Raw genomic sequence first — 27597 nt, 5'->3', positions numbered from 1 at the left:
AAACCAAAAGCCACGCTTTTAGGGAGACCAACCAAAATAATATGATACAAAATAATATGACGCGGCCTTTGAGCTCTGCAGAATTCTTCAACGAGCTGGATGTTTAAAAAGAATAAAGGGGAAAAAAACACATTAATTTCTCTTCCACGGGTGATTTTTAAGCCCAGTTCACTCACAGCTCGTTTTCTCTCTCTGCCTCTCATTTTCAGCAACTGGATCTTCACTCTTGTCCAAAGCCAATCGTGTTCATCATTCATTCCTTCCTTTCAGCCAAGATTACAAGACTCGGTCTGGTAGCATGAACTCTGTCCACTGAGGGGGTTTTGCACGGAAGAAAAATAGGAACAAAGAGCTACCAGGCTAATCTGAATTGCAAGAGACAGCCTGGCCACAGGCGTAGCTGCAAGCAACATGCATAACTGTTTTGTGCAGGGACTTCGGCCGTGTTGGGGGGCACAGCCCCTGTGCTTGGATCAGTTACAACAACAAAAACGCAGAAGGAATAAGAATAATCAAGGAAACCAGAGAGAGCAAGAACATTCGCTTCAGCTAACACTGATTTGCAAAAGGGGGGTGGAATGTGGGAAACACAACATAGCTCACTATAAATAACGGCAGACTGAGTATTGAAGGAATAATCATATAAGACTACATAGAAGTATTTCAGATTCATAACTGTGCCTCTTGTCAGTGATACAGAGCAGTAGGTTTTAACCCAGGCTCTGAAGAATTTGGGGGTTCCTTGGGATCATCAGAACTCCCAAGAGAGAAGACCAACATCAGAGGCCTGGCTTCCCTGAGAGATAGCTTGTCCCTACTTAACTGGTCCTCCAGTGCAACGTGCAGCCACAAGTAAGCATGGGGTGCATTCTAAAATGCAGTCTTTATGGTGAGCAGAGGAAACAGCCCGAACGAACAAATGGCACGTCACAAAACACAGCCCAGACTCCTCTGCAACATGTCGAGTTTCTGTGGCACATAAAGGGATGACACCAGAATCCTTTTGAGAGTAGGAAGGCTTGAAACACCACGCTTGGGAGCAAGGGCTGAGTGAACAGGAGAGGATACGCTAGGCATTTACTCGGATCTGACCAATGAAATAGTGAGACACTCAGCTTTTCCGCCGAGCCACCTTCCGCTTTTGAGAAAACGGCAGGAAGAGAACACCTTTCTCCTACTGATAGGCCAGGTAAACAGCTGCCTAGATGCTAGAGCCACACAAGGTGAGAATGGCTTGAAAGCCCAAGGTGTTCGTGCTCGCCTTCCTCCCCAGTGGTCCACCAATGCCATGGGATCGCTGCATAGTTTGGGGTTGGCTGGGGACAGCCGGAGCCTGCTGCAGCAGCAAGGTAGTACCCCCAAGCCAGACATCACTCAAGGAATCTGGGACAGGGTGACTCAAGTGTCCTCCTTACTTAGGATGGACAAAAGTCCACACCAGCCACTCCTAACATTTGGCTTCAGAGGCTACTGTGTTCATCCTGCTGGTGAAATTTAAAAAGCTGCTTTAAAAAAAATGGCTTTATTCATTAAATACCTTCCATAATAAATTCAGAGATGCACGATGCAGTGCTAACCATTTTAGTAGAACTACAGTGAAAGCAGCAAGGGAAAGAAAATCTATAAAGCCCTTGTTGGCATTCAGTTTTCATTTACAGGCCATGTTTAGAACCGAGCCTAGGCTGAAGGGCCAGCTAGCTTGCCCCTATGGACTGGCTTCCACACGAGAGACCTTCCACCCCAGCAGGAATAGCTGCTGAGACAAGCCCACCCTTACGGTGTGTCCTGACCCACACATAGGTTCGGGAAGTTGAGGTGGGCAACTTGGATGGACCTCTGTTCCAGTTTACAAGTTCTGGGGTGGGGTATCTAAGGGGTCAAGGTTCACAGGGCAGGTGAAAGGGGAGGGGGGGCAGGTTTAGCCAGGCCTTATCGTTCCCTATCATGAAGTGTCATTTTCCAGTGGTGTACAGTATGACAGCGATATTGCTTGAAAGACTTTGAATGCACCAATTGCTTTCTGGCATTTAAAAAAAGCAGGGGGGTAGACTGTCTGCAGAAACTATATGATTGGAGGGCCGGAGCTAGTGATTTTGCAGTATTACAAATATCCACTTTCAGATCTTCTGGAACACAACTACCTTTGATGTCCTTGGGCTGGCAGGCACAAAAGGAACTCTCTCGTTTCATTTTAATTGTGCTCCTTGGAAGCAAGACATAAATCTATTTAATGTTTCCCCCCACCACTACCAAACAGAGAGAGATGTGATTTTTGTGTATATGCTAATCCTTAAAAAGATCTTTGTTCCCCTAAAGAAGACACACCCACCTCCCATCCATAAACACTTTAGTGCTAGCTGTTCAGATCCTGTGGGGATAGAGGAACGGATACAAGTGCAGCATTTCTGATCTCTGAGCCATGGCCAAAAGAGTGCTTTGCAGTGTCACACGGACTGTTGTCCGAGAGGTAACACAAGCCAGGGTCTCTCAACTGAGATTCGAGATCAGAATTTGAAGCTGCTAAAGCAACTCTGCGACTGTGTTAAGAGCAAACTTGGGTAGCAGCAGTAATGGAGTAAATCACAGCAGTAGTTTAAAATGGGCAGGAGAATTCAGTACTATAGGAAGGAAGCATGTAGACCCCACATCTTAACCACAGTTAAAAGACTAGGAGCATTACTTATATCCCAGTCCTAAACTGGGCTGGTATATAAAATCGCCCTCTTCCATAGAAGGTCTAAAACAAGAGCCCTTATAGCAATTTTTAGTAATCTTGAGGAAGTTTAAGAAACCTGCTTTCGTAATCCAGCGCTCTAAAACAAAATGTCTGCGTGCACATGGGTCTCCACATTCACTTCAATGGAGAGAAGAAATATATTAACAGATCTCCTCCCTCCATTAATCTGGGACATCTTTGAAAGAAGGGAGCCCCTCCGTTACAGGGAGAATGAGAGTCTCTGTGTCTGACAGCTAAAAAATGGTAGGCATTTCAGATCAAATTACCATTTGTAAAAAGTTAACACAAAGAATTACCAGCCTAAGTGATAACAGCCTTGCATGAATTAAGAAATCTTCCCTACATCTTAATTAACTATGAATGGAAGGGTTTTTTTAAAAAAATACATTTGAATGACAGAAATTACAAATAATCTAGAATATTGTGTACTGTAGGGAGAGATGATACATATGTAAATTGTACTGCTTCTTTAAATATTTTTTTTTAAAAAATCACTGGAATGTTATAGATAAGAATATCTGCCTTGTAAATAATCAGAATTCCTCTATTAGTTACCAACAGTTAAATTACACAGTATGTCATGTAATTTACGGTGCTCAGATTATACTATGAAGAATAAGTGAATAAATAGTTTGTAAAGAGAAATTATTATATATTTATAGACAAATTAAATACAGATTTTGGACTGACTCTTATTTGGCTGGGGATGATGGAATGGAATATATGGAGCTACTCCAGATTTATAAGAGTTTAGTTTAAAAATATTTATATTTTAGAGGAAAATACTATATTTAATAAAATATCATTTATCGGAACACTTGTGAAGCAATATTAATTTACGAAGCAAGTAGTAGGGCTGTTATATGTCAAAAACTGAAAGCATTGATTCAGAGACCATTTGCACTGGTTTAATCCTACTGAAATCTATGAAACCAAGGACTAGCTGTTAGCTTTGGTAACAGTGATTCTCGGTTGATCAGTTAAGCCTTAATGGCTTATATATGCTTTGTTGAAGTAACTATCACACAACCACATGAGCAATATGTATGCTTTCCTGGGGAAGGGCGGCCGCCCCCCCTCCCAAAATACAAGAGAGAGCACATAAATAGTTGAGAAAATATGATATCCCCAGCACAGAAGCACAATCTCAGAGGAAGACATCTGGATGGCATCAAACAGGTTACACCACCGTGCACGTACTGTGCTAAAAATTAGTTGTACGCTGTTCTGGGTCTCTCACAAACAGAGAGGGTGCTCTCTATTTTCTGCCGGTGCTACAATTATCACCAGGCTAGTAAAATGTCAGCTGTTGAGCCGTTCCAGATGACCACTTCAGCACACTTGCACCTGTTGTGTGGTAAAGTGGTGTTTGCCATTTGGCAGGACGAGAGAATGGCTAAGCCATCTCGGGCCGAGAAAGCTCACACCGAGGCACTTCGGGTGCTTGTGGGCTCATGACCAGCAGAGGAGGAGATGATCCTATTTTAGCAGGTTCTGGTGTACCGAGAAACAGTTAATGCCACCACGACAACCCCCCCTCTCCCCCCACACACAAAAGAGTGGTCCCTCACAGCAGAAGCCAGAACATTTACTATGCCCTGAGGCATTACGGACAGTGGATATTGATTGAGGCAGACGGCCCTGGAAGAAAAAAAAAAACATGCCAGATGTATGACTAATTGGAAAAGCTACCTACTGAACTCGCAACCGGAACTGTTTGTTCGAAACCCTAAGGCTGTGCCTCTTTGCTCTACAGACTGGATCTTGTGGGCAGATCTGTGGGCGTGCCTGGTGTGAGTTTGAGAAGCACGTTCCATTGAATGACCTTCCAACTAGGATTCTACAGCAAGTCAAACCTTGACAGTTATTCCAACAAAATGCAGAAGGAGTTTGCTAGCTGGTAAATGGGGGTGTGCATCTGAGTCTACTCGAGCCGAAAATATACCCGAAAAGTATCTTATTGGCAGGGCTATTTTTGGGCAGGTATGCACAGGAACGGAGTTCTGGCTGGCTCCTGAGTTGGCCACACCCAGCAGGAACTCATTAGCATAACAGGCCACACCCAACAGCAGAAACTCATTAGGATTGGCTACATTAGGGATGTGTGGCCTAACATGCAAAGGAGTTCCTGCTACAAAAAAAAAGCCCTGGCTGGGAACATACAAACAAGGTAAACAAAATAAGAAACAAAAGGTGGGTGTGGCTGGATGACCAGACTTCTGGTAACATGGGGGTGTGGCCTAATATGCTAATGAGTTGTGCTATCAGGGGCGTGGCCTAATATGTTAATGAGTTTCTGCTGTTGGGTGTGGCCTGTTATGCTAACGAGTTCCTGCCGGGCTTTTTCTACAAAAAAGCCCTGCTTATTGGTATTTTTCAGGTATATTTCATCCCTCTAAAGGGACTGCAGAAGTTGGCCCAAAGATCAGTCAGGGTGGCGGGGAGCTGAGAGCGCCCTGCCACTGCCGCTCTGTGCTGCCTTCTCCTGCCACCTGGTTTAAACCAGGCGGCAGGAGACAGCAACCCAGCCAGGTTCTGCAAACGGCAGGGAGAGACCCCCCCCACGGCACAGGGATCCTGGGGCCAGCTTCTGCAGCACAGTTTAAATCGCAGTGCAGGAGAAGCCATTTTAACCAGTACCGAGATCCGGAAGTTTTCGGAAATCCTGTGGGTTTTTTTCGGGTTCAATAGACCTGAACTGAAAAATACAGGTTAAACAAAACTGCACACCCCTACTGGAAAATCCTTTTTTTACAGCTAGCTTGTTAACAACAAAAGAGCTGTTTACAGAGTTAAGCACCTCTTAAATTATACAGACAGGAGAGGAAGAAAGATAAAGCTGTCAACAGTTACAATACTTGGCTTTTACTGCTCTGAATAAAAACCTGTACAAGCCACACAAAATAGCCAAGAGGCTTACATAACAAATACTAAGTAGCTCACTTCAGTGTAACTCTTCACATTTCAGGTCTTCGCATAGAACACACTGAACATGCTGTTGGTTTTAGGCACGTGGGCTCTACTGTAACAAGGCATTCCGTGCGACGTGTCCATTTAACGAACCCTGTCTGTCTGCAGACCGTCGAGGTCTCTGTCATGTGTCACTTCTTGGTGGCCTTTTCCAAAACCCATTCAATCACCTATAAAATACCCCAAGAAAGGTAATTAGAAATGAACATACAAAATAAACATAGTTTAGAGATAATAGAGGAGAAATTCAAAGGTTAAAAAAAGTTGGCCAACAGCTGCATTTAAGCATTGTTTCCCAAAGTGTCTGGATATCAAAACCACGGCAGGTGTTTTGTGGGCAAGGACAAACATTTAGCACCAATTAGATCACTGTGCAACAAATGTCAAAGGGCATGGCACAGATCCTTCCCACCCCATGAGGTAGCCTGATTCAACCCACGGAATGCAAAATCTGACAAAGACCAACACAACTTTTGATAATAAAGTGTCAGCTGTCATTTTGCAATATTGTCCGGTACAGTGAACGTAACTTACAGACAAAACGTGCGTAAGATGGTTACCTGTTTAACATTGCTGTTTGCAGCTTTAGTCATTTCATCCAGGAGTCCCCGAGATGTTTTCAGATCCTAAACATGAAGTACATGACTTCACCCAACGTGTTAAGTAGCAAATTCAACACGGCTGAACAAATTCACCCCAAAATTCATCCTTTCAGGCCTTAATTTGCCCAGACTGCCACTCAGTCTCATTTTGCTAGGTGATCCCTATGGCAGCACGGAGAAAAACATGGGGCATCGCAGAAGACTGGTTTACTTAAAGGGCCAGGGACAAGGGGAGCAAAGAAGGGGAATGGCAGCCTTGGAACAACACACAATTCCATAACAGGCGCTGACAGATTGCCAAACACAGGAGGCAAACTTTAGACATGAAAGAGACAGAGAAATGAGGTAAGCAACTTTGGCTCAGCCCTTGCAGTAATACAAGTCATTCTCTGGATACTATCTTAATGGCCCACTCGTACTGATTCAGCACTTTGCCACAAAACTGCAAGTGTGGGTAGCCACAAAAGAGGCTTTACCCACCATTCACCAACTGATCCCACAGTTTTCCCAGTAATACCATAATGAGTTCCTTTCTGGGACTCAGTATCCTGCTAGCTTAGCTGTGACTATTGCAGGGTGGTTCAGAATGATTATCCTAGCTTGAAGTTCAGCAGCTCTGCTAGACTGCAAAAATGCTCTAATGGTGCCTGAAGTCTTCTTATCTTCCAGCTTCAAAAACACTTTTATGCTGCTTTGTATTTGATGCAACAGACCACAACGACGGGCATTCAGCTGCACTTTCGAACTGACATCTACAAAGGAGATTTTTACAAGATGTCTCAAATTGCCAAATTTCCTTATGTCTAGGGGATGTTTCACAATGATGTATTTTACAAGGCTTTTGTTTGTGGACGTGGTGCTGGAAAACCTGTGCCATCTTACATGTACACTGATCGGAGAGTGGGGACGGGCTCATGGCTCCCCGTCAAGCATAAGAACATAAGAGATGCCAATGTTGGATCAGGCCAAAGGCCCATCTAGTCCAACACTCTGTCACACAGTGGCCAAAAATACCAGGTGCCATCAGGAGGTCCACCAGTGGGGCCAGGACATTAGAAGCCCTCCCACTGTTGGGCCCCCCAAGCACCAAGAAGACAGAGCATCACTTGCCCCAGAGCCCCTATCTATACCTTGTGGCTAAATAAGCAGACACAGGACCAGTGTATTACATAAAACGGCCTTGAGATTTAGCTGCAGAGTGTATGCATTCGATTAAGTCTTGACTACAGGCAGACAGGTACCCACCACCATACATCCTACTGTGATACTAATGTAGTTCAGCTGGTACAGTGTGAAGGAGGCACACATCTGCTCCCTGATGGAGCAATTAGCTTGAAACTCTGGCCTGAATTGGGCTCACATCTGCCCTGCGCCACCCTAACCTTTGGCGGGCTTCTGCTATGAGATTAAGCAATGGCCATCCCCTTATGGAGATGCGGGTGGTTCAAGTGTTCCACAAGGAGAGACAACGCAACTGCCGTGAAGCTTTGCTCCTTCGAGATGACCTCTTAGTGAAGAAAGGCCACTTGCAGATCTGTAGTGTAAAAGCCTGAGGAACTGGAGGCATGTTGTCACTCGGGGAAAAGAAGTGCTGCCGGCGTGCTAAAAGGAGCTTGCAAGCACTTTGCTAAATCCATCCCAGACGTCCCTTGTCAGCCTTGAGCTTTTACCATTCATAAAAACTATTATTCCCAAGGCTGGGTCCCAGGATATGGCCAAAGGGCACACGGTACAGCAACCTCGCTGAAGCTAATCAGATCTAGGGCTGGCTAGTGCCTGGGTGGGGAACTCTGCAGAAGGCACCCAGACTTCCACCTCACACAGCCCACCGAGAGTCCCACAAAAGAAAAAAAGACAGGGTATAAAATGCAATGGATCGATGAAGAGCAAGCACGGGTACCTTTAAATAGAACTTGGATATCTCAAAGAGACGCTGGCTGCAGGTAGTGAAGCACTTGTGGTCTTCAGCAATGCCATGTGCCTGGAGGGTTTTACTCACCACTTCCTTCAGCATCTTGGAGAAAACACAGGTGTATTTAATGGCTTGTGGCCCAATAGGTGATGTGCATCGATTCTAGATCAGATTTTCTTCTGACTAGAATGACATCAAAAAGGAACAATTTTCAGATCAACCCTGCTAAATAGCTAATGTGACACCCAGCATGGTGTAATGGTCACGGCATCAGCCTAGGGTCTGGGAGAGCCACATTCAGATCCTCCCTCTGCCACCGAAACATGCCGGGTGACCTTGGGCCAGCCACGCTCCCTCCGCCTAACCTGCCCGCAGGGAGGATAAAACGGAGAAGTGAATAATAGTTGAGATTTTCATTTTAATGAATGGTTGGTTTTTGTTCTTTGTTGTTGTTGTTATGGTTCGGATATCTGTCTTAAAAATTGTAGTGTAACTGCACATTTGTTGTATGTTCGTTGAAAGTTATTAATAAAATTTTAAAAAAAAAGAACATAGGAGAAGCCAATGCTGGATCAGGCCAATGGCCCATCCAGTCCAACACTCTGTGTCACACAGTGGCCAAAAATACCAGGTGCCATCAGGAGGTCCAGCAGTGCCCCCCTCCCCCCAGCACCAAGAATACAGAGCATCACTTGCCCCAGACTGAGAGTCCTTATCTATACCTTGTGGCTAATAGCCACTGATGGACTTCTGCTCCATATGTTCATCTAATTCCCTCTTGAAGCCGTCCATGCTTGCGGCTGCCACCACCTCCTGTGGCAGTGAATTCCATGTGTTAATCACTCTTTGGGTGAAGAAGTACTTCCTTTTATCTGATCTAACCCGACTACTCAGCAGTTTCATGGAGTACCCACGAGTTCTTGTATCGTGAGAAAGGGAGAAAAGTATGTCTTTCTCGACCTGCTCTATATTACACATAACCTTATAAACCTCGATCATATCACCCCTCGGCCGTCGTTTCTCCAAGCTAAAGAGCCCCAAGCATTTTAACCTTTCTTCATAGGGAAAGTGTTCCAACCCTTTTATCATTCTAGTTGCCCCTTTCTGCACTTTTCCCAATGCTATAATACCTTTTTTGAGGTGTGGTGGAGAATAAATGAAGACGTGAAGAGCTGGGCCTCCCTCGAGAAAGGGCAGGGCAGAAATATACTAAATAAACAAGCAAAACATTACCCACAGACAATCCATGACAGCTGCAACCAGTCATGGTTCAAGAATTCCTGTATGTTACATGTGAGCTCTGAGCAGGAGCAGGAGAGAGAGCTGTGAGAGAGGTGAGTGGGTTTCTTTTACTTGCTTTCAGCTGAGAGAATTCAGCTAAGGATATTTTGTGGGAAAACTGTGTTTAGCAGTGTGTGGAAGCACTTAGAGTTCTTGCAGAGTCCTGGCTGATTGAGTGTGGGAGAGGAACGGGCATTGTTTGACTGGGATTGCCTGTAATTGAGAGGAAGTGGAAGGGGCATTGTTTTGCCTGTGATTGAGTGCCTGGGTGAATTTGAATTTGAATAGCTGCTGCCTGACCTCTGCTGGGGGAGGCCTCTATTTAAGGAAGCACCTTGCCAGAGGCACGAGCTCTTTGTCTTTCCCGTAAAATAATTTGACTTTGATAACAAAAACCACATAAATACCAAGGGTTTAAAAGGGGGATTATATTGTTTTATTTTAAAAGAATTATGAAGCCAGAATGCCAGCAGGGGGTTGGGGGCTATCCAGTGTTTGGCACCGAGTGTCACATGTATGACTATCTGCCCACTGGGCAGAAGTCTTGGGTGTGTCCTCGGTGCAAGGAGCTCCTGGTTCTCAGGGAACGTGTGTGCTCCCTTGAGGCCAAGGTGGCTGACCTGGAGAAGCAGAGACAGTCAGCTAGGCACACAGAAAAGACTCTCGGGGACTTGTTAGCTACGTCCCACTCTGGATCTGGCAGCCCCGCTGCTGTCAGGGAGCATGAGGGTCTAGGGGAAACAGGGCACCATGCTGAGGATAAGGGGAATGTGCCCTCAGAAGGGACCTCTTCCCCAGCTGGTGAGCGGCTCTCCTTTTGCACCAAGGAACCATCCCTGAGCAGGGTGGGAGGGGGGCTCTTGGTAGTGGGTGATTCGATCCTTAGGCAGGTAGACAGCTGGGTGGCGAACCCGCGTACTGACCGTATGGTGACTTGCCTGCCTGGTGCGAAGGTAGCGGACATTACGCGTGTTTTAGATAGGCTGGTAGATAGTGCTGGGGAGGAGCCAGTGGTCGTGGTGCATGTCGGCACCAACGATGTGGGGAAATGCAGTCGTGAGGTCCTGGAGGAGAAATTTAGGCTGCTGGGCAGGAAACTTAGGTCCAGGACCTCCAAGGTAGCCTTCTCAGAAGTGTTACCTGTTCCACGCGCAGGGCCGGAGAGACAGGCAGAGATCAGGAGTCTCAATGCGTGGATGAGACGATGGTGTAGGGGGGAAGGGTTCAGGTTTGTTAGGCACTGGGATACTTTTTGGAACAAGAGGGAGCTGTACAGGCGAGACGGTCTCCACTTGTCCCGAGAAGGAACCAGGCTGCTGGCACTTAAAATCAAAAAGGTGGCAGAGCAGCTTTTAAACTGAATATTGGGGGAAAGCCGACAGGAGATGAAAAGTCTCTGGTTCGGGTTGGCTCATCTGAGAGAGGTGAGGGGGTACCGGTTGCTTTTCTACAGGGAGGTGGATTGAAATTGTCCACAGAGGCCATGGCTGGTGACATGGACTGCCGGACAACGACTCGAGATAGCAAGAGGAAGGATGCAGGCTTAACTTGTAAGGGAAATTACAGCTGTTTCTATACAAATGCTAGAAGTGTCCGAGGTAAAATCGGGGAGTTGGAGTGCTTGGTGTCGGAGGGAAAAATAGACATTGTGGGTATTTCTGAAACTTGGTGGGATGAGGAAAATCAGTGGGACACAGTGATTCCCGGTTATATATTATATCGGAAGGATAGGGGGGGAAGGGTTGGAGGTGGGGTAGCTCTGTATGTCAGAGAGGGTATAAAGTCTAGAAAGATTGAGAGGCTAAGTGAATTGGATTCGCTTCTGGAAGTTCTATGGGTTGAAATAGGGGGGCCAAAAGGAAACTTAACACTGGGAGTTTGTTATCGCCCACCAGATCAAAAGATAGAGGAGGATTATAAAATGATGAATGCCTTAAAGATAGCAACTAGACAAAAACACTGTGTAATAATAGGTGATTTTAACTACCCACACATTGATTGGGTCAATATGTGTTCTAGTCGGGAAAAAGAGATTGAGTTTCTAGACACTCTAAATGACTGTGCTATGGAGCAGATGGTCACGGAACCTACCAGGGGAGAGGCGATCCTTGATTTGGTCCTAAGTAACACTCAAGACCTGGTGAGAGATGTAAAAGTGATTGCACCGCTTGGAAACAGTGATCATAATGTTGTTGAGTTCATCATTTGTACAAATAGAGAATTGGCCAAAAAGACTCACACAACCATTTTTAACTTTAAAAGGGGTAATTTCTCTGATATGAGGGGACACGTGGGGAGGAAACTGAAAGGAAAAGTAGAAAGGGTCAAAACAATTGGGGAAGCTTGGGATCTATTTAAAACTACGATCCTAGAAGCTCAAAAAATATATATTCCGCAGGTTAGGAAAGGCACAAACAGGTATAGGAAAAAGCCTGCATGGTTAACAAACAGAGTAATGGAGGCTGTAAAAAGTAAAAAGAATTCCTTTAAGCAGTGGAAAGCTAGTCACAGTGAGGCTGATAAAACGGAACACAGGCTATGGCAAATAAAATGCAAGTCTGAGGTCAGGCAGGCAAAAAGGGAATATGAGGAGCATATAGCAAAAAACGTAAAAACCAACAATAAAACTTTCTTCAAATACATTAGAAACAGGAAACCAGCCAGGGAGGCAGTGGGGCCCTTGGACGACCAAGGGGTAAAAGGAGTATTGAAGGATGATAGGGAAATGGCTGAGAAGCTAAATGCATTTTTTGCCTCCGTCTTCACTGTGGAAGATGAGAAGTGCTTGCCCACTCCAGAACCACTGATTTCAGGAGGGGTGTTGGAAGACCTGAGTCAGATTGAGGTGATGAGAGAGGAGGTCCTAAAACTGATAGACAACTTAAAAACTGAAAAATCACCAGGCCCAGATGGCATACATCCGAGAGTTCTGAAAGAACTCAAATGTGAACTTGTAGATCTCCTGACAAAGATATGTAATCTTTCCTTAAAATCTGCCTCCATTCCTGAGGATTGGAAGGTAGCTAATGTCACTCCCATCTTTAAAAAGGGTTCCAGAGGAGATCCGGGAAATTACAGGCCAGTCAGTCTGACGTCGATACCGGGTAAATTGGTGGAAACCATTATTAAGGAAAGAATTAGTAGGCACATAGATGAACAAAACCTATTGAGGCAGACTCAGCACGGTTTCTGTAAGGGAAGATCTTGTCTCACTAACCTGTTAGTGTTCTTTGAGGGGGTGAACAAACATGTGGACAAGGGGGATCCAATAGATATTATTTACCTTGACTTCCAGAAAGCTTTTGATAAAGTTCCTCATCAAAGGCTCCTAAGTAAGCTCAAAAATCATGGGATAGAAGGACAAGTCCTTTTATGGATCAAAAACTGGCTAGTTCATAGAAAACAGAGAGTGAGTGTAGGTGGGCAATTTTCTCAGTGGAGGGTGGTAAGCAGTGGGGTACCGCAGGGATCAGTACTTGGTCCACTGCTTTTTAACTTGTTCATTAATGATTTGGAGATGGGAGTAAGCAGTGAAGTGGCTAAATTTGCGGATGATACAAAGTTGTTCAGGGTGGTGAAAACCAGTGAGGATTGTGAGGCACTCCAAGGGGATCTGTCAAGGATGGGCGAGTGGGCGTCAACATGGCAAATGGGGTTCAATGTGGCCAAGTGCAAGGTGATGCACATTGGAGCCAAAAATCCTAAATATAAATACACATTGATGGGGTCTGAACTGGCAGAGACTGAGCAAGAGAGAGATCTTGGAGTTGTAGTGGATAACTCACTGAAAATGTCGAGACAGTGTGTGACTGCAATAAAGAAGGCCAATGCTATGCTGGGGATTATTAGGAAGGGTATTGAAAACAGATCAGCCAATATAATAATGCCCCTATATAAATCAATGGTGAGACCTCATTTGGAATACTGTGTGCAGTTCTGGTCACCACACCTTAAAAAGGATATTATAGCTTTGGAAAAAGTGCAGAAAAGGGCAACTCGAATGATAAAAGGGTTGGAACACTTTCCCTATGAGGAAAGGTTAAAGCGCTTAGGGCTCTTTAGCTTGGAGAAAAGACGACTGAGGGGTGACATGATCGAGGTTTATAAGATTATGCATGGGAAAGAGCAGGTAAAGAAAGAGGTACTTTTCTCCCTTTCTCACAATACAAGAACTCGTGGGCACTCCATGAAACTGCAGAGCGGTCGGGTTAGAATGGATAAAAGGAAGTACTTCTTCACCCAAAGAGTGATTAACACTTGGAATTCACTGCCACAGGAAGTGGTGGGTGCTACAAGCATGGATGGCTTCAAAAGGGAATTAGATAAGCATATGGAGCAGAGGTCCATCAGTGGCTATTAGCCACAAGGTATAGCTAGGGGCTCTGGGGCAAGTGATGCTCTCTTCTTGGTGCTTGGGGGGGGGGTCAACAGTGGGAGGGCTTCTAATGTCCTGGCCCCACTGCTGGACCTCCTGATGGCACTGGTATTTCTGGCCACTGTGTGACACAGAGTGTTGGACTGGATGGGCCTTTGGCCTGATCCAACATTGGCGTCTCTTATGTTCTTATGTGCTCATTACATTCATACGAAATTTAGGTGTGCACTTTAGATGTACAACTAAAAAATGTAACAGATGCACACATTGGCCCTCTCTCCAACCAAGGAACCAAAAAAACTATTCCACTGTTTTTGGTCTGAAGAAGTGAACAGTTAACTTGCTTACCTACTTCCTGGGAATGTGTAATTCAGTAATAAAATATTTAAATTGCCCCTTGAAGCTGAAACTTTGAAAAACACAACTTTTTAAAATCATCACATATGCTTGCCAGGGCTTCCCATTCATTACTGATGGCTTGGCCTCCTTTGATTTCTTCCCCTCTTTGGTGCCATTAGGAGCAGCTGCTTCGCATATAACAATTTCCTGAACTGGGATAATGGTGCAACTGGGAAAAGCATGCATATTTCCCAGAGCGTCAAAACTACACAATGCGCCAAAAGTTTAACATTTTATTATGCTGAATTTTAAACTGTGGAACAGACCAGCCTCTTCCCTAACCGGTCACCTGTGCAAGTTGTGCATTTTCCCCTCCATTTGCTTCTTTATGATGCTAGGGATACAAGAGCATGCGGTGAGGACTGGAGAACTAAGCACACAACATGGGCCAAAGAGGAATATGCAAAAGCAACGGGAGTTATCAGACGGAGTTTCAAGAAGCTGTTCAAAAGGCCACTGAGGAAGGCTGCAAGGCCCTGGCATGGCTTGTGGCTCTCCTATTCAGGAAGAGGAACCTCATAATGATGGTAAATTTGGACTTTGCTCCACTTATTTCAGCTATATTTAGGAATGGCAACCCCCTTGTCCCCTTCGTTTTTAGCCTCCTTGAAAAACTATTTACCCGGGTGTGCTTCTGAGACCGTGATTCCTTTGCTGGCTTTGATGCTTCTGGCTCTTTCGTGCCCCTCCAGCTTGCAGAGCTGTCCTTTGCGGTGACTTTGTGTGCCCTGCTACAAGATGGTTTGGCGGCCACAGAAGACAGGGAGATCGATCTGTCCAAGTCCTGCCTTGTGGCACTTCTTGATCGGCAAGCACCGCTGCTTCCACTTGCCTGGGACAAGAGAGAATCTGTACTTTCGGATTTCATTAACCTAGAAAGAGGATGGGGAAGCAAAAGGGATTTTTTTAAAAAAAGAAAGAAAAATGTATTTTGTAGGGCACTTGTCCTCAGTTCTCATGATAGTGCAGTGATGACCTGCATTGGGGCCTCCAACTTCTTTGAGCACGCGGGCACCTACGGAATTCTAACACAGGATGGTGGGTGCAACCACAGAAATGGCTGCCAGGGGAGGGGGAGACACACACACACACAGAGTCCAAGGGTGGGGAAGAAGAGGGGTAATTTAAACAATGCGTTGGGGAAGAGGAGTGAGAGACAAGAATAAAACGAACACCGTGGTGGTGACTGCCACCAAAGTAATGCTGCTCTAATCTGCACAGCCCATCAGATCTTCACTGGGCAATTAGAAGGCTCCGCTGGGGAAGAAGACCTGGTCCACCTGGTCCCACCCACTTTCTGAAAACACTTGCAGGCACCAGGTAAGGTACTGGTGGGCACCACATCGAGGACCCCCGACCCGTATCAACAACAAAAAGTCATCCTGTTTTGATTGAAAGCATCCTTGTTTCTGTATCTGAGAATTTATTGTGCTTGGCACATATAACTGAATTATGCCAGCTTTGGCGAGGCTGTGCCCTTCAGCCAGCATATTGCAGGATGCAGCCCTACAGGTCTGGAAGGAAAATTCAAGAAAAGAGCGATCATGAGTCTGAAGACAGGATATCTATTCCTGACAGTCCCACTGAAGAATCCAAAAAGGATTGGCAGCTCCTAAAACTCTTAAAGTCCAACTGAAATATGATCAGAATAAAAACAGGAGATAATTAATGCATGTAATGACATTCTGAAAGGTTATTTTGTATTTGAAACTATGATGTACTCAGTTTGGCTAAATGGGCTAGTTTTAGCTTTATTAATCTTAAAATAGGGCGGCCAGTTCTATTCCTGTACTCTTTTCTTTCATACCGATAATGGTAGGAGCGACTATTAAGAATCTTATAGGTATGATGATCCTTGCCTTATCTTTATGTGTTATTGGTTAGCGTTACGGTATCCCGTATTTCCCTTTCCTTTTGTAGTTTTTGTAGTTCTGTAGTAATTAAAAAAAAACACGTTTTCAACGTATTGTACTCAAACGCTACCGAATGGCGATCACACTTTTAAAAAAATCCTTGCGAGTGGACCCTAGGATTATCTGAATACTTAGCTGGGGTGGGTGGGAATTAACTGAAAAAAGAAAGATCCCACACTTCCCCATTTTTAAGTTCAGAATATTACCTCTTCTTGGAACAGAAGCCATCCTGGTCCCTTGATCTGCATTTTAGCTTGGAGACGTCCGTGTGATGGTCCCTTCGTAAAGATTCCCCATCCGGGATGCTTCCGGGCTCCGACAGGACAGCAGGAGAGGGAAGAGGGCTCAGGACACACGGCACGGGGCAGCACTCCTTTGTGCAAGTAGTCTGAGTTTCGTAGCGGATCAGGCGAGTCTGAAGTTCGGCAAACCCCTCGTCTCTTTCCAAAGCTCTTCTGTTGTCCAGGCAGTATCTGGAAGCGCGTTAAAGAGAGTTGCCAGCTGCACAGCAACAGAACTGAGAATTCCCCCGTTAAAAAGAATCGAATATCGCTTGTTTCTCGCTACAAAGAGCAAAACCAGGTTAACATGGTGCCACAACAGTATGAGCTACACCAAACCTCAACCTGCAATGTATTGGCAAGAGCTATCCAAAAATTCACGTCTGTTTTACCACGGTCTATTAAATAGATTCACACTCATAGAAACATCAAGGATTAAAAGACACAAAATATACTGAACTTCATCCAAAGCCTTCCTAACAAAATTCCAATGAACGCTATATTTGGAGCAAGTGCGTAGATGCTGTGGCCTAAACGTATCCCATCTATTTTAGGATTTGCAACAATGAAAGCCCCTATCCTCCTGCGGATTCTGAAAAATGCCACTCCGATAGATGGGACAAGAGTGTGAGATGAAAGGTCCTTGTGCACAGCTGTGCTCCTGCTTACTGCAGCACAGATCCCCTTTCTTCATTCTGCCAAAATGTTCAGGAGGAACGGATGATAATGCGTGGCTTCCAGGGCATGGAGTATATCACCAAATTTATTCTCTGTGTCTGGGGATGCCTGATGCCTCTGACCTTCCCAGTCAGCCATGAGTCCCCCCGCCCCACCCGGGGAAGCTGCTGAGCCACCTAGAGGACATGGAAAGGGAGGGGACGCAGCAACGTACATAGCTGTTGCGAGGAAAGAGCCACCAGTCAGTTGGGCCCTGCGAGAACAAGCACAGATGCGGGAGCCCAGGAGGACACTTGCCCTGCCACTGCAAATGCCCACCCCATCACAACCCACAGGTCTGGGAGCTGGGAGACAGGAGGGCCCAGGGATCTGAAGAAGCTCTATTGGGTCCTGAGTGTAAGGAGATGGAGCAACCTCCCTTTAAATAGAAGGGCTTTCAGGGGGGCGAGGAAGGAGGCTGGAGGGGTCCGCTGGAAACTGGCCAGCCGGAGTGAGAGTACTGGGGTACATTTAGACCCCCCCCCTACACCCATTCTGAGGCCGGTGAACCCTCCTAGGACAGGGCTGGTGCCACAGCAGAGGGCAGGCAAGCAGCCCCCACCAAAGCAATGCCCCACATTCAGATCTGGCAGGCAGTACAGATCTGCACAGCCTCAGCTACATATATAACAGAACAGTAGTGGATTCAATACCAAAGTCTGTTTCCAACAAGAGACAGCTAATTATTCAAGGAAGCCCACAGACAGGGCATGAAGAACCTACAGAAAGCCCCTCTGGATCAGACCAAAGGTCCATCTAGTCCACCATTTTGTTCCACACAGTGGTTAATCAGTTACCCTTGATGGCTCATGAACAGGCAACAACCCTCTGGCTAGCAACTGGTATTCACTGATATACTGCTTCTGGGGCATATTTAGCTAGAGCACCTAGTATCATCACTTCCCACTTCTAGAATCATATGGCCAGGTCCGGTTTGCCTGACCATTCAGTCAATGCTGGTTTAGCACTTGAAGTTCTGGAATATGGAGCTCTGCTTCTGTTATGATTCTCTACATTATCAGCACATTGTGTGTCCACTAGACTGTCTAAGCAAGACAATATTCTTGTAGTTCAGCCAGAAGTATGTTTCCCCCTTAGAATCAACTTAAATAATGAATTTAGTTTTACCACTAGAAAGAAGCTCATGATCTGATAAAACACTTGCTGGTTACCCATTTCATGGCATTTGATTTTTCTTGTTTATATACTCAGTAGGCACTGAAATATTATCTATGTTTAGTAAAACTGTCATTATCCTTATTCTTCCTTTTCTGGGTAATCCATCTGCAGGTGATCATTCCTGATGCTAGGAAAGGTTACACGTATTACTATCCATCTGTGGATCAGAAACAGCACCAAAGGAAAAGGTTACACGTATTACTACCCTTTTGTGGATCAGAAACAGCACCAAAGGAATATCAAACAGGAGAGCCCAAACTAGTATTTTTTAAAGCAAGTTCTCCATGATCTTATGGTGAGTGTTTGGCCATTGTGCACCACACCGGCAACAATATACTTCACTCCCTTAGGAAGGAATTAACACTACCGCTGCCAGCATCTGACTTAAAACTACTGGGCAGCATCCTAAAGAGCATCCTTCTAGCTTATGTGGCTCTTCCCCAAGGGCACTTAAGGCGAGGGAGGCTGGAAGAAGGCTTCCAACTTTGCTTCGCGAAGGGGTAGGAGACAGGCCACCAAGACTGTTAATAACATAAAAGAGAAGCAACTGCCCGCGGCGGGAGTTATTTTCCAAAGCTCAGACATGCAAAATGTGATACGGAATTGAAGGGCAATCTGGAGATCCAGACAGATTGTTGTGAGATGTTCAGACAGGAACAGGAGCTAAAGCGTAGTCTAGCCTCCGCTCCGTCTCCTCCCGTGCTGTACCATCGCCTGCTGCCTCAGCTCAGCACAGCAGGGAAAAGCTGCACTAAGGGCATGGGGGACTGCGGATAGACTGCAGCACACTAGGGCATACATTCTGTGAATGTATGGCAAATGTGCCAGAAATGTATTGGTACTGGTGAGTCAGTTTTACTGGTATTCAGAGCTCATTTCGGGGGGGATCGCGGGGGATCGCAGTTCCCCCAGGTGAGGTACGGGGGGCGGGGCACATGATGAAGCCCCGCCCCCTGCTTCCGGCCGCCCCGCTTCCGGCCCTCATTCAGCCAGAAGGAGGCAGGAGAAGAGGGAGGGTAAGTTGCTTCCTCCCTGCCTCTCCCCACCCCTGCCTGCCTGGGGCCAGGGAGGGCCTTCGCGGGGCTTCCGTGTGGCCTTATGACACACTTCCGGTGATGTCAGGGGGTGTGGCCTTATGACACACTTCCAGTGATGTCGGGGTGTGTGGCATATGCTAATGAGTTATCCTAATGAATTCCCCTAGCTCTTTTTCTACGAAATGACCCCTGCTGGTATTACAGACTTAATAATAGAATGTATAATATCTGGAACATAAAATCCAGTAAGTGATCAACTAACATTCCAATTGCAATGTAAGGTCTAACTTATGAACATATGAAGTTGCCTTATACTGAATCAGACCATTGTTCTATGAAGGTCAGCATTGTCTACTCAGACTGCCAGGGGTTCTCCAAGGTCTCAGGCAGAGAGGACTTTCACATCACCAACTGCCTGGTCCTTTGTACTAGAGATGCCAGAGATTGAACCTGGGACCTTCTGCATGCAAAGCAGATGATCTACCACTGAGCCACAACCCCTCCCAGACTTCAGCTTATGGACACATTGCTATTCTTTTGTAGGTCATACATAATAGTTCTCGGTCTCAGGTTTGTACAAAATGTTGGTGGAAATGTTCAGGGTGAAACACATTAGATTTTTCCTTACAACTGTTTACTACCAGAAACTCAAGACAACAGTGTTCAACTGAAATTGCTCTTGATTAATCAATTAACCTTAGGTTTTAATATTAAAAAGGCTTTTCCCTCCAAGTCTGGTAACTTTTTATTTATAATTCTCAAACTTCAGAGAAGGCACATAGCTACTTCACAATCTGTGAAGAGGCACCTAACCGTGAGATTCTGGTAAATTAATTTACATTTCAATCAGTTAATATGTGAAGGCTGCAATCTTATACATGCGTACTTGGTTGTAAGCCACATTCAACACAGTGGGACTTTTGCCTGTGCAAATGGGTTTGGTCGTAAGAGACAAATGAATAAACAAGCAAAAGAGACAGATGAGTAAATAACCAAAACAAAATAACCAAAACATTTGATTTCAAGGCCCTGAGCCTGCTTTGGCGGGGAAGGCAGGATATAAATCAAATAAATAAATAAACATAATAACTAAACAAATGAAACAGGAAAGTAAATTAAGATTTGTACCTCCCCTAAGTTGACCCAGCTTTGGAACTTTTCAAAATTACAGTGAATGTATTTTGTTCCTAGCTCAGCGTCTCTCTTTTCATCTGTATTCAGCTACTGGAAAGAGTTATCATTAGTAAGAAATGAAGACTGCTCATTAGCATGCATGCTGTCCTACTAGGCCCTTCAAAGTATTTAACGATCAATAACAACCAGCAGCTCAGCCCACGAAAGCTTGAAGAAGTCCTTTGAAGACGAGACTAAACCACCTAAAGCCAATTGCCCTGCTTAACTATTCCTGTATTTTATACATCAATACCAAGCTGCCGGGCAGACAACAGCAACCACCCTTAATGCACATGGAAGACTTCGCCACTTAGCAAAGCGGGGGTGGGGGATGGGACACGAGTCCTTGTGCTTCCTCTTAGAGGTCTTTATGAGTATGCCACAGGGATCAAAGAGATGAAATATCCTGGGCATTCCGGGAGGTTACATCACTGCCACTAATTCAGCACTTCCCAGTTCTGAGGCTTTACCTCCTTGCTCAGGTGGAGGTTCGTACAAGTTCAGCATATTCTGACATACCCAGAAAAGTTCCCATCTTCCATGTGTCCCATGCAAAGTCAAGTAGGACATAGGTGCTTACCCCAGGAACCTTCTTTAGAAGAACTCCCAAGGGTCTCCTTCCTACCATCACACAAACAGAGATGGCTATCCTGCTTCTAAAGAATCTGAGGGAGCAGAAAGTGGTGCATTTTCTCCATTGTGTGAACAAAGTCCATGTTCTTAGTGCCCAAGAAAAGAACAGCTGGATTTTACACCATGGAACTCAACATTCGACATGTACATATGGCGGCCTGGTGTGTGTGTGTGTGTGTGTGTGGCTGCTATCAGACAAGACGCAGAGAACAACATCCAACAGGGTGGTGGTGGAAAATACCATCAAGTCGCAGCCAACTTGTGGCCAGCCCCATAGGGTTTTCAAGGCAAGAGCTAAACGGTTTTCCATTGCTTGCCTCTGTGTAGCAACCCCGGGCGTCCTTTGGTGGTCTCCCATCCAAGCATTATTAAGCAGGGCCAATCCTGTTTAGCTTCCAGGAACGGGTGACACAGAGCTAGCCTGGGCCATCCAGGTCAGGCCAAATTTCAGCACTGGTTTTGATATTCTTCAATGTGAAATATCAGAAGATATTCTCTCCACCCCAGTTCCTTCTATCCCACCCCAACCCTGTCATAATTTATTTATTTATTATCAAATTTGTACCCCGCCCTCCCCGCAAAGCAGGCTCAGGGCGGCTTCCAACATGACATATAAACAGCATAAAAACAGAATTATTAAAAACACTACAAATCAACAAGCACAAAGTGCTGGCAGCAATTAAAAGTCACTTAAACGACCCGTTTTCAATGGGATTTCCATTTCCCAATGCTCTAAGGTGTTTTTCTGCTCGTAGTTTCCTTAAGGCAACAACTCGATGGTAGCTCATGGGCCAGGTGCTGCAACAGTCGGGCGATCTAATGGTGGTCCAACAGCAGTCCAATGCCGACGGCCCCTAACTGAATGCCTGGCGGAAAAGCTCCATCTTACAGGCCCTGTGGAACTTTGAAAGGTCCCCCAGGGCCCTGGTCTCCTCCGGGAGCTTGTTCCACCAGGTAGGGGCCGCCACCGAAAAGGCCCCGGCCCTAGTGGCTGCTAGTTTGGCCTCCCTCGGGCCAGGGAGGGTCAACCGATTTTGAGACCCAGACCGTAGTGCTCTCTGGGGTATATACGGGGAAAGGCGGTCCCGTAGGTATGTCGGACCCCGGCCATAAAGGGCATCTTGAAGCGGATTCGGTATGCTATAGGCAGCCAGTGCAGTGTCCTCAGCGCAGGCTGGATGTGCTCCCATCTAGGGAGACCCAACAACAGCCTGGCTAGCTGTTGTTCTGCACTAGCTGCAGCTTCCGAATCCGTGACAAGGGCAGCCCCATGTAGAGAGCATTACAGTAGTCTAGTCTTGAGGTGACCATCGCATGGATCACTGTAGCCAGGTCAGCGCAGTCGAGGAAGGGAACCAACTACCTAATCAGCCTGAGATGATAAAAGGCCGACTTAGCAGTAGTCGCTACCTGGGCCTCCATAGTCCAGGTGCACTCCCAAACTCCGAACCTCCGGGGCTGGGACCAATGGAACCCCCTTGAAGGTCGGAAGTGGGATCCCCAACCCCGAACCGCCCCGACTCAAGTACAGGACCTCCATCTTCGCTGGATTCAACCTCAGCCGACTCAGCCTAAGCCAACGGATGGAACTACATTACTCAATGTATACAACTCTCAGTAATTTTCCTTATTGCTTTCATTCAGAGTAAAAGCTACTGTCATAACATTGTGAGTACTCACTAACAGGAAAAAAATTATAGCTATTTGAATAAGAGAACTACAAATTTTATTTTGGACAATTAATGTTAGCAAATTCAAAATGAAGTTCACAACCCATTATATTATAGAACTGAACATACCGTGTGGATGTGCATGTTTTCTAAAACTGCATTTCTATGAAGAAAGAAGAATGAGAAAAACAGTTCACAACACTAACTATAAAGGGAACTTACTCAAGGCCGTGATAATGGCACCCAGCAGCTTTTTCAAAAGGCAAACTTCTCACTTTTCCAGGTGTAAGTTCTGGTGTCAGAAGAAAAGCATTTTCACTGAAAAGGGGGGGGAAATCCATTTCAACTTGACATCATTTATTTATAGAAAATACAATACATTCTTACAGCGTTAATTGGAACAATCTGTCACATTGGTAGCACATTGCTAAAGTAACTCCAGCACAACTAAGCCTCGACTGATATTAGGGTTCCATGTTGCAGGCGCGGAAACACACCCTGATACACAGGTGCCCAACAAGTACTTTTAGAAAGTGGGCAGGGCCAGGTGGAGTTTTTGCCTAGAAAGGCTTTTGATTGGCTGTGCAGGTTTCAAAAAAATGCTACTTTGGCAGCGTCTGCCACTATAGCACAAGGATCCTCACTGTGTGACTGAAGGTAAGATGGGGAAACCATTTTGTAGCTGGCTCCACCTCCTGCAGCAGCCATTCTGGTGGCTGTGCCCACCACCCTGCGTTGGAATTCCAAAAGTGCCCGCAGGCTCAAAAAGGTTGGGGACTCCTCATCTATACCCATACAAAGTTTGAGTCCAGTAGCACCTTTAAGACCAACAAAGTTTAATTCTAGGTATAAGCTTTTGTTTGCATGCACACTTCATCAGATCTGATGAAGCCTGCATGCACATTAAAGTTTATACCCAGAATTAAACTTTGTCGGTCTTAAAGATGTCACTGGACTCAAACTTTGTTCTGTTTCTTCAGACCAACACGGCTACCCACCTGAATCTATACCTGTACAGTTACTGTACCCAGAGAGTTATCATTTCAGAAAAGACACACATAATATGTGAAAAGGGGAATTGATGGAGAATGGTTATCTGCCAGGAGAGGGGGGGAGACAGGCACGACAAGGAAGTGCCAGGCAGTAACCACCCTGCCTCTGATGGCTTCAGTCACAGGGATGATAATAGGGACAAAATATTATGGATCTAATCCTCCAGGGAGCCCTCCTCTATCCCAAGGAGCCCTTCCACCAACTTATGTGGCTCTTCAGTTTTGTGTAGTGGTTAAGTGTGTGGACTGTAATCTGGGAGAACCGGGTTTGAATCCCCACTCCTCCACTTGCACTTGCTGATGTGACCTTGGGTCAGTCACAAGCTCTGGCACAGCTGTCCTTGAAAAAGAGCAGTTTCTGTCAAGAGCTCTCTCAGCCCCACCCACCTCACAGGGTGTCTGTTGTGGGGAGGGGAAGGGAAAGGAGTTTGTAAGCCGCTCTGAGACTCCAAGTGAAGGGCGGGGTATAAATCCATTCTCTTCTTCTTCTTCTTTTTCTACCAATGGAAGAGCACTTAAGTTAGAGGAAGGCTTCAAACTTTGCACAGTGGAGTGGGATGACAGAGACAGGATCCACCCCAATAGCCGTTGAAAGGCATACCAGACACATAGTTTGGCTGAGGCTGCAGGCACTACATGTACTAGCTGTGAAACCTTGTTATGATTTATGTTATTCACCATCTTCAGCACTTGAGCTTCCATTTTTTTAAAAATACAACCAGGGAAATTACTCTATCTTCAAGAGTTGGCTTCCTGGTTTTTCCCCCAACAGGATCTGCCTTGAGTCTTTGCAAGAAAGGCAGAGTATAAATGGAGTAGTAAATATAGTTTGTATCTGTAGTCTCAAGGGTCTGAGTGAAGGCCTGCTGTACTGTGTTCATGCATCCTTAACTCCAAATAAAGTTTTCTTGGGACTACTGAATATTACGCTCTTCTACAGAAGTGGCACACTGTGATCGTGAATTAAGATCACACAATGCTGTTCGGTTCTGTATTTTCCTTTAAAAAGATGCCTGGAGTGAATCTCAAAGTTTTACCTTTTCTGAATGTGCAAAGGCTGAAGGTTCCCAACCGGCTGCCCTTCTGGAGTGAAAAATTTCAAAAGCTCTTTAGCATCAAGTGATGTTGTTGACTCCTTTTGGCTATCTTTGCGCCCCAACAGCTGCTCGGAAATTCTAATAGGGGGGAAAAAACGGGTAAAAGAAGAGCTTCCAGAAAATCCAGCAAGGACAATGCAGACGACAGTAGCAATTCTTGTCCAGAGGGAGCAGCGCGATTTATACGTCTGAAGAGTTTGCACGTTGCGCAGCATTACCTTGGTTTTTGCTTCGTTTTTTCGAAATTTTCTAAGTTCTGGAGGACATTTCTTTCTGGCCACTCCAAAGGAGTTGAATGTTTCAGCTCCGATTCTGAGTCAAGAAAAAGGAAGGGGAACAAGAAAAACCCATCAAACAACAGCTTAATCAACTGCTAAATATTTTGCTCTATACGAAGTGGACACCAAGTCTCCCTTTAGGCCGAGTGAAAAGCTCAGCATAGCTTGAACATGAGATTGCTTCTAGACTGGCCCAGTAAAAGACATTCCTCACAATTCTCTTGCCTTCTGCAGTCTATATGGCAACAGGACTGGCCTACTTCGGTACACCCACGTACAGTGTCCTATTTGCTTTGGCTGTGCTTCGTAAACAAACCAGTGAATAGCCAGTAAGTCACATTAAGAACAGGCCTGGTGGCTCTGATGAAGGATTGCCCGTTTGCTCCACTGGGGCCTTCCATTTGGTTTGTCCACCAGCAACTGGTATTCAGGGCTTCCCATTTAGCCACCAAGGCTAGCACCCGTTGACAGACTTCGTTACCCTTCATGAATCTGTCCAATCCTATTATATTTATTTAGAGAATTTATAACTCACTTTTTTCAGAAGAAGTGTCCTCACAGGGAACATTATTTAAATACAACATTAAAAAAACCAGCAAAACAAATTAAATACCAGACAGAGAAAATCCAAACTTAACACCACAGCCAAAACCAATTACAGCCAAAGCATATGGGCCAGAGAAAGCCTGTTTTAAAAGAGCCAAGGCTTGGATCTAGCAAACTACAGCTAGTTTGCTCCCCAGACAAGAACGTCTGACAGGCAGTGGCCACCAGCTTAATACATGGTGGGATCATTAAAAGATTCTCCGCATGAATTGTTGGGACTACGGCTCACTGGTAGAATGTGTGCTGTACGTGAAAAGATGTAGATTAAACCCCGAACAGCAGGTGTTGAGGAAAGACCTTTCCCTGCCTGAGACCCTGGGGCACTGCTGCGTCAAAATGGACCAAGGGTAGGCCACCTTTTTTTTTGCTCAAGTGCCAAGATCCAACAACATCCACTGTATTTATTTAATTAATATGATTTATATCTTGCCTTTCTGCCCTTAAAAGGGCTACCAAGGCAGCTCCTCCTCCAACATTGGTGTTGTGCAATGCCAGGTCAGTGAATAATAAAACAGCGGTCCTTCGGGACTTTATTATGGAACAACGGGCTGACCTGGCTTGCGTGACCGAGACCTGGGTGTGGGATGGGGAGACTGTAGCCCTCTCCCAGCTTGCCCCATCTGGGTTTTCGGTCCTACACCAATCACGGATTAGAGGGCGGGGGGGAGGAGTGGCGATATTTGTACGAGAGGCTTACTCCTTCAGGGTGCTCCCCACGGCGGAGATTGCGGGCGTACAGTATGTTGGTCTGGTGCTGGAGGCCGAGGAGAGTTTGGCAATCTGGCTGGTGTAGGGAATTGGACATTGGCTGTGAGGCTTTTGCGAGCTATTTTGCGATTAATGTCTGACCCCCCGGCTCGGTCTTCCCCGCCACAGTTGATACAGTTAGTGAACTTGAGGCCCCTTGCACGGCTGCGCCGGGCTTAGAGGGCTTTGACCGGCTCAGCCTGGAGGAAGTTGATAGACTCCTCGTATCTGTGCGCCCAACCACTTGCGGCCTTGATCCGTGCCCCTCCTGGCTCATTAAAGCGGGCCATGAGGGGTTTCGAGGTGCCTTGATGGAAATTGTCCACAAGTCCCTCTTGGAGGGGCGATTCCCGAGGCACTCAAGGAAGCGTTGGTCTGCCTGGTCTTGAAAAAGCCAACTCTGGACCCGGCTGAATTGGCCAGCTATCGGCTGGTGTCCCACTTGCCCTATCTGGGCAAGTTGATTGAGAGGGCGGTGGCGACTCAGTTACAGAGCTTTCTAGATGATGCTTCCGTCCTTGATCCATTCCAGTCTGGCTTTTGCCCGGGGTACGGGACAGAGACTGTGCTGGTTGCCCTGACTGACAACCTCCGACGGCATCTGGATCAAGGTGGTGTGGCAGCGCTGTTGTTATTAGATCTGTCGGCTGCATTTGATACGGTCAACCACCAGCTGCTGGTCCACCGCCTTGCCGACGTGGGGATTCAAGGGCTCGCCCTTCAATGGCTTGCCTCTTTTCTCCAAGGTCGGGGACAGAGGGTTGTGCTAGGGGAGCAGCAGTCCCGGAGGCACCTGCTTGAATGTGGAGTACTGCTCAGGGGGCAGTACTCTCCCCGATGCTATTTAATATTTATATGCACCCCCTCGTCCAGATTGTCCGGAGGTATGGGCTTGGGTGTCATCAATATGCAGATGACACCCAGCTCTATCTGATGTT

General features: G+C 46.0%; 2 protein-coding genes across 2 annotated transcripts in view; one reads left to right on the top strand and one right to left on the bottom strand.

The window, feature by feature from the left end:
- The window catches only part of SNTB1 (syntrophin beta 1), a 160412-nt gene extending 157282 nt beyond the window's left edge, over positions 1-3130 (top strand). Inside the window, exon 6 of the mRNA XM_015412026.1 lies at positions 210-3130. Coding sequence (XP_015267512.1) covers positions 210-302 — 93 coding nt within the window. The 3' untranslated portion in view covers positions 303-3130. The remainder of the gene's footprint in view (positions 1-209) is intronic.
- Positions 3131-5752: 2622 nt separating this feature from the next.
- Positions 5753-27597, bottom strand: part of MTBP (MDM2 binding protein) — a 56721-nt gene continuing 34876 nt past the window's right edge. The window contains exons 16-23 of the mRNA XM_015412025.1: positions 25247-25340; positions 24969-25106; positions 23102-23197; positions 16396-16662; positions 14899-15148; positions 8210-8323; positions 6268-6333; positions 5753-5877 (exon numbers count right to left, since the gene is read on the bottom strand). Coding sequence (XP_015267511.1) covers positions 5839-5877; positions 6268-6333; positions 8210-8323; positions 14899-15148; positions 16396-16662; positions 23102-23197; positions 24969-25106; positions 25247-25340 — 1064 coding nt within the window. The 3' untranslated portion in view covers positions 5753-5838. The remainder of the gene's footprint in view (positions 5878-6267; positions 6334-8209; positions 8324-14898; positions 15149-16395; positions 16663-23101; positions 23198-24968; positions 25107-25246; positions 25341-27597) is intronic.

The sequence above is a fragment of the Gekko japonicus genome, unplaced genomic scaffold, assembly GCF_001447785.1.
Source record: "Gekko japonicus isolate JY-2015 unplaced genomic scaffold, Gekko_japonicus_V1.1 scaffold906, whole genome shotgun sequence".
Taxonomy (NCBI): domain Eukaryota; kingdom Metazoa; phylum Chordata; class Lepidosauria; order Squamata; family Gekkonidae; genus Gekko; species Gekko japonicus.
Note: the sequence above shows the minus strand (reverse complement) of the source record. Positions and strands in the feature narration are given on the sequence as shown.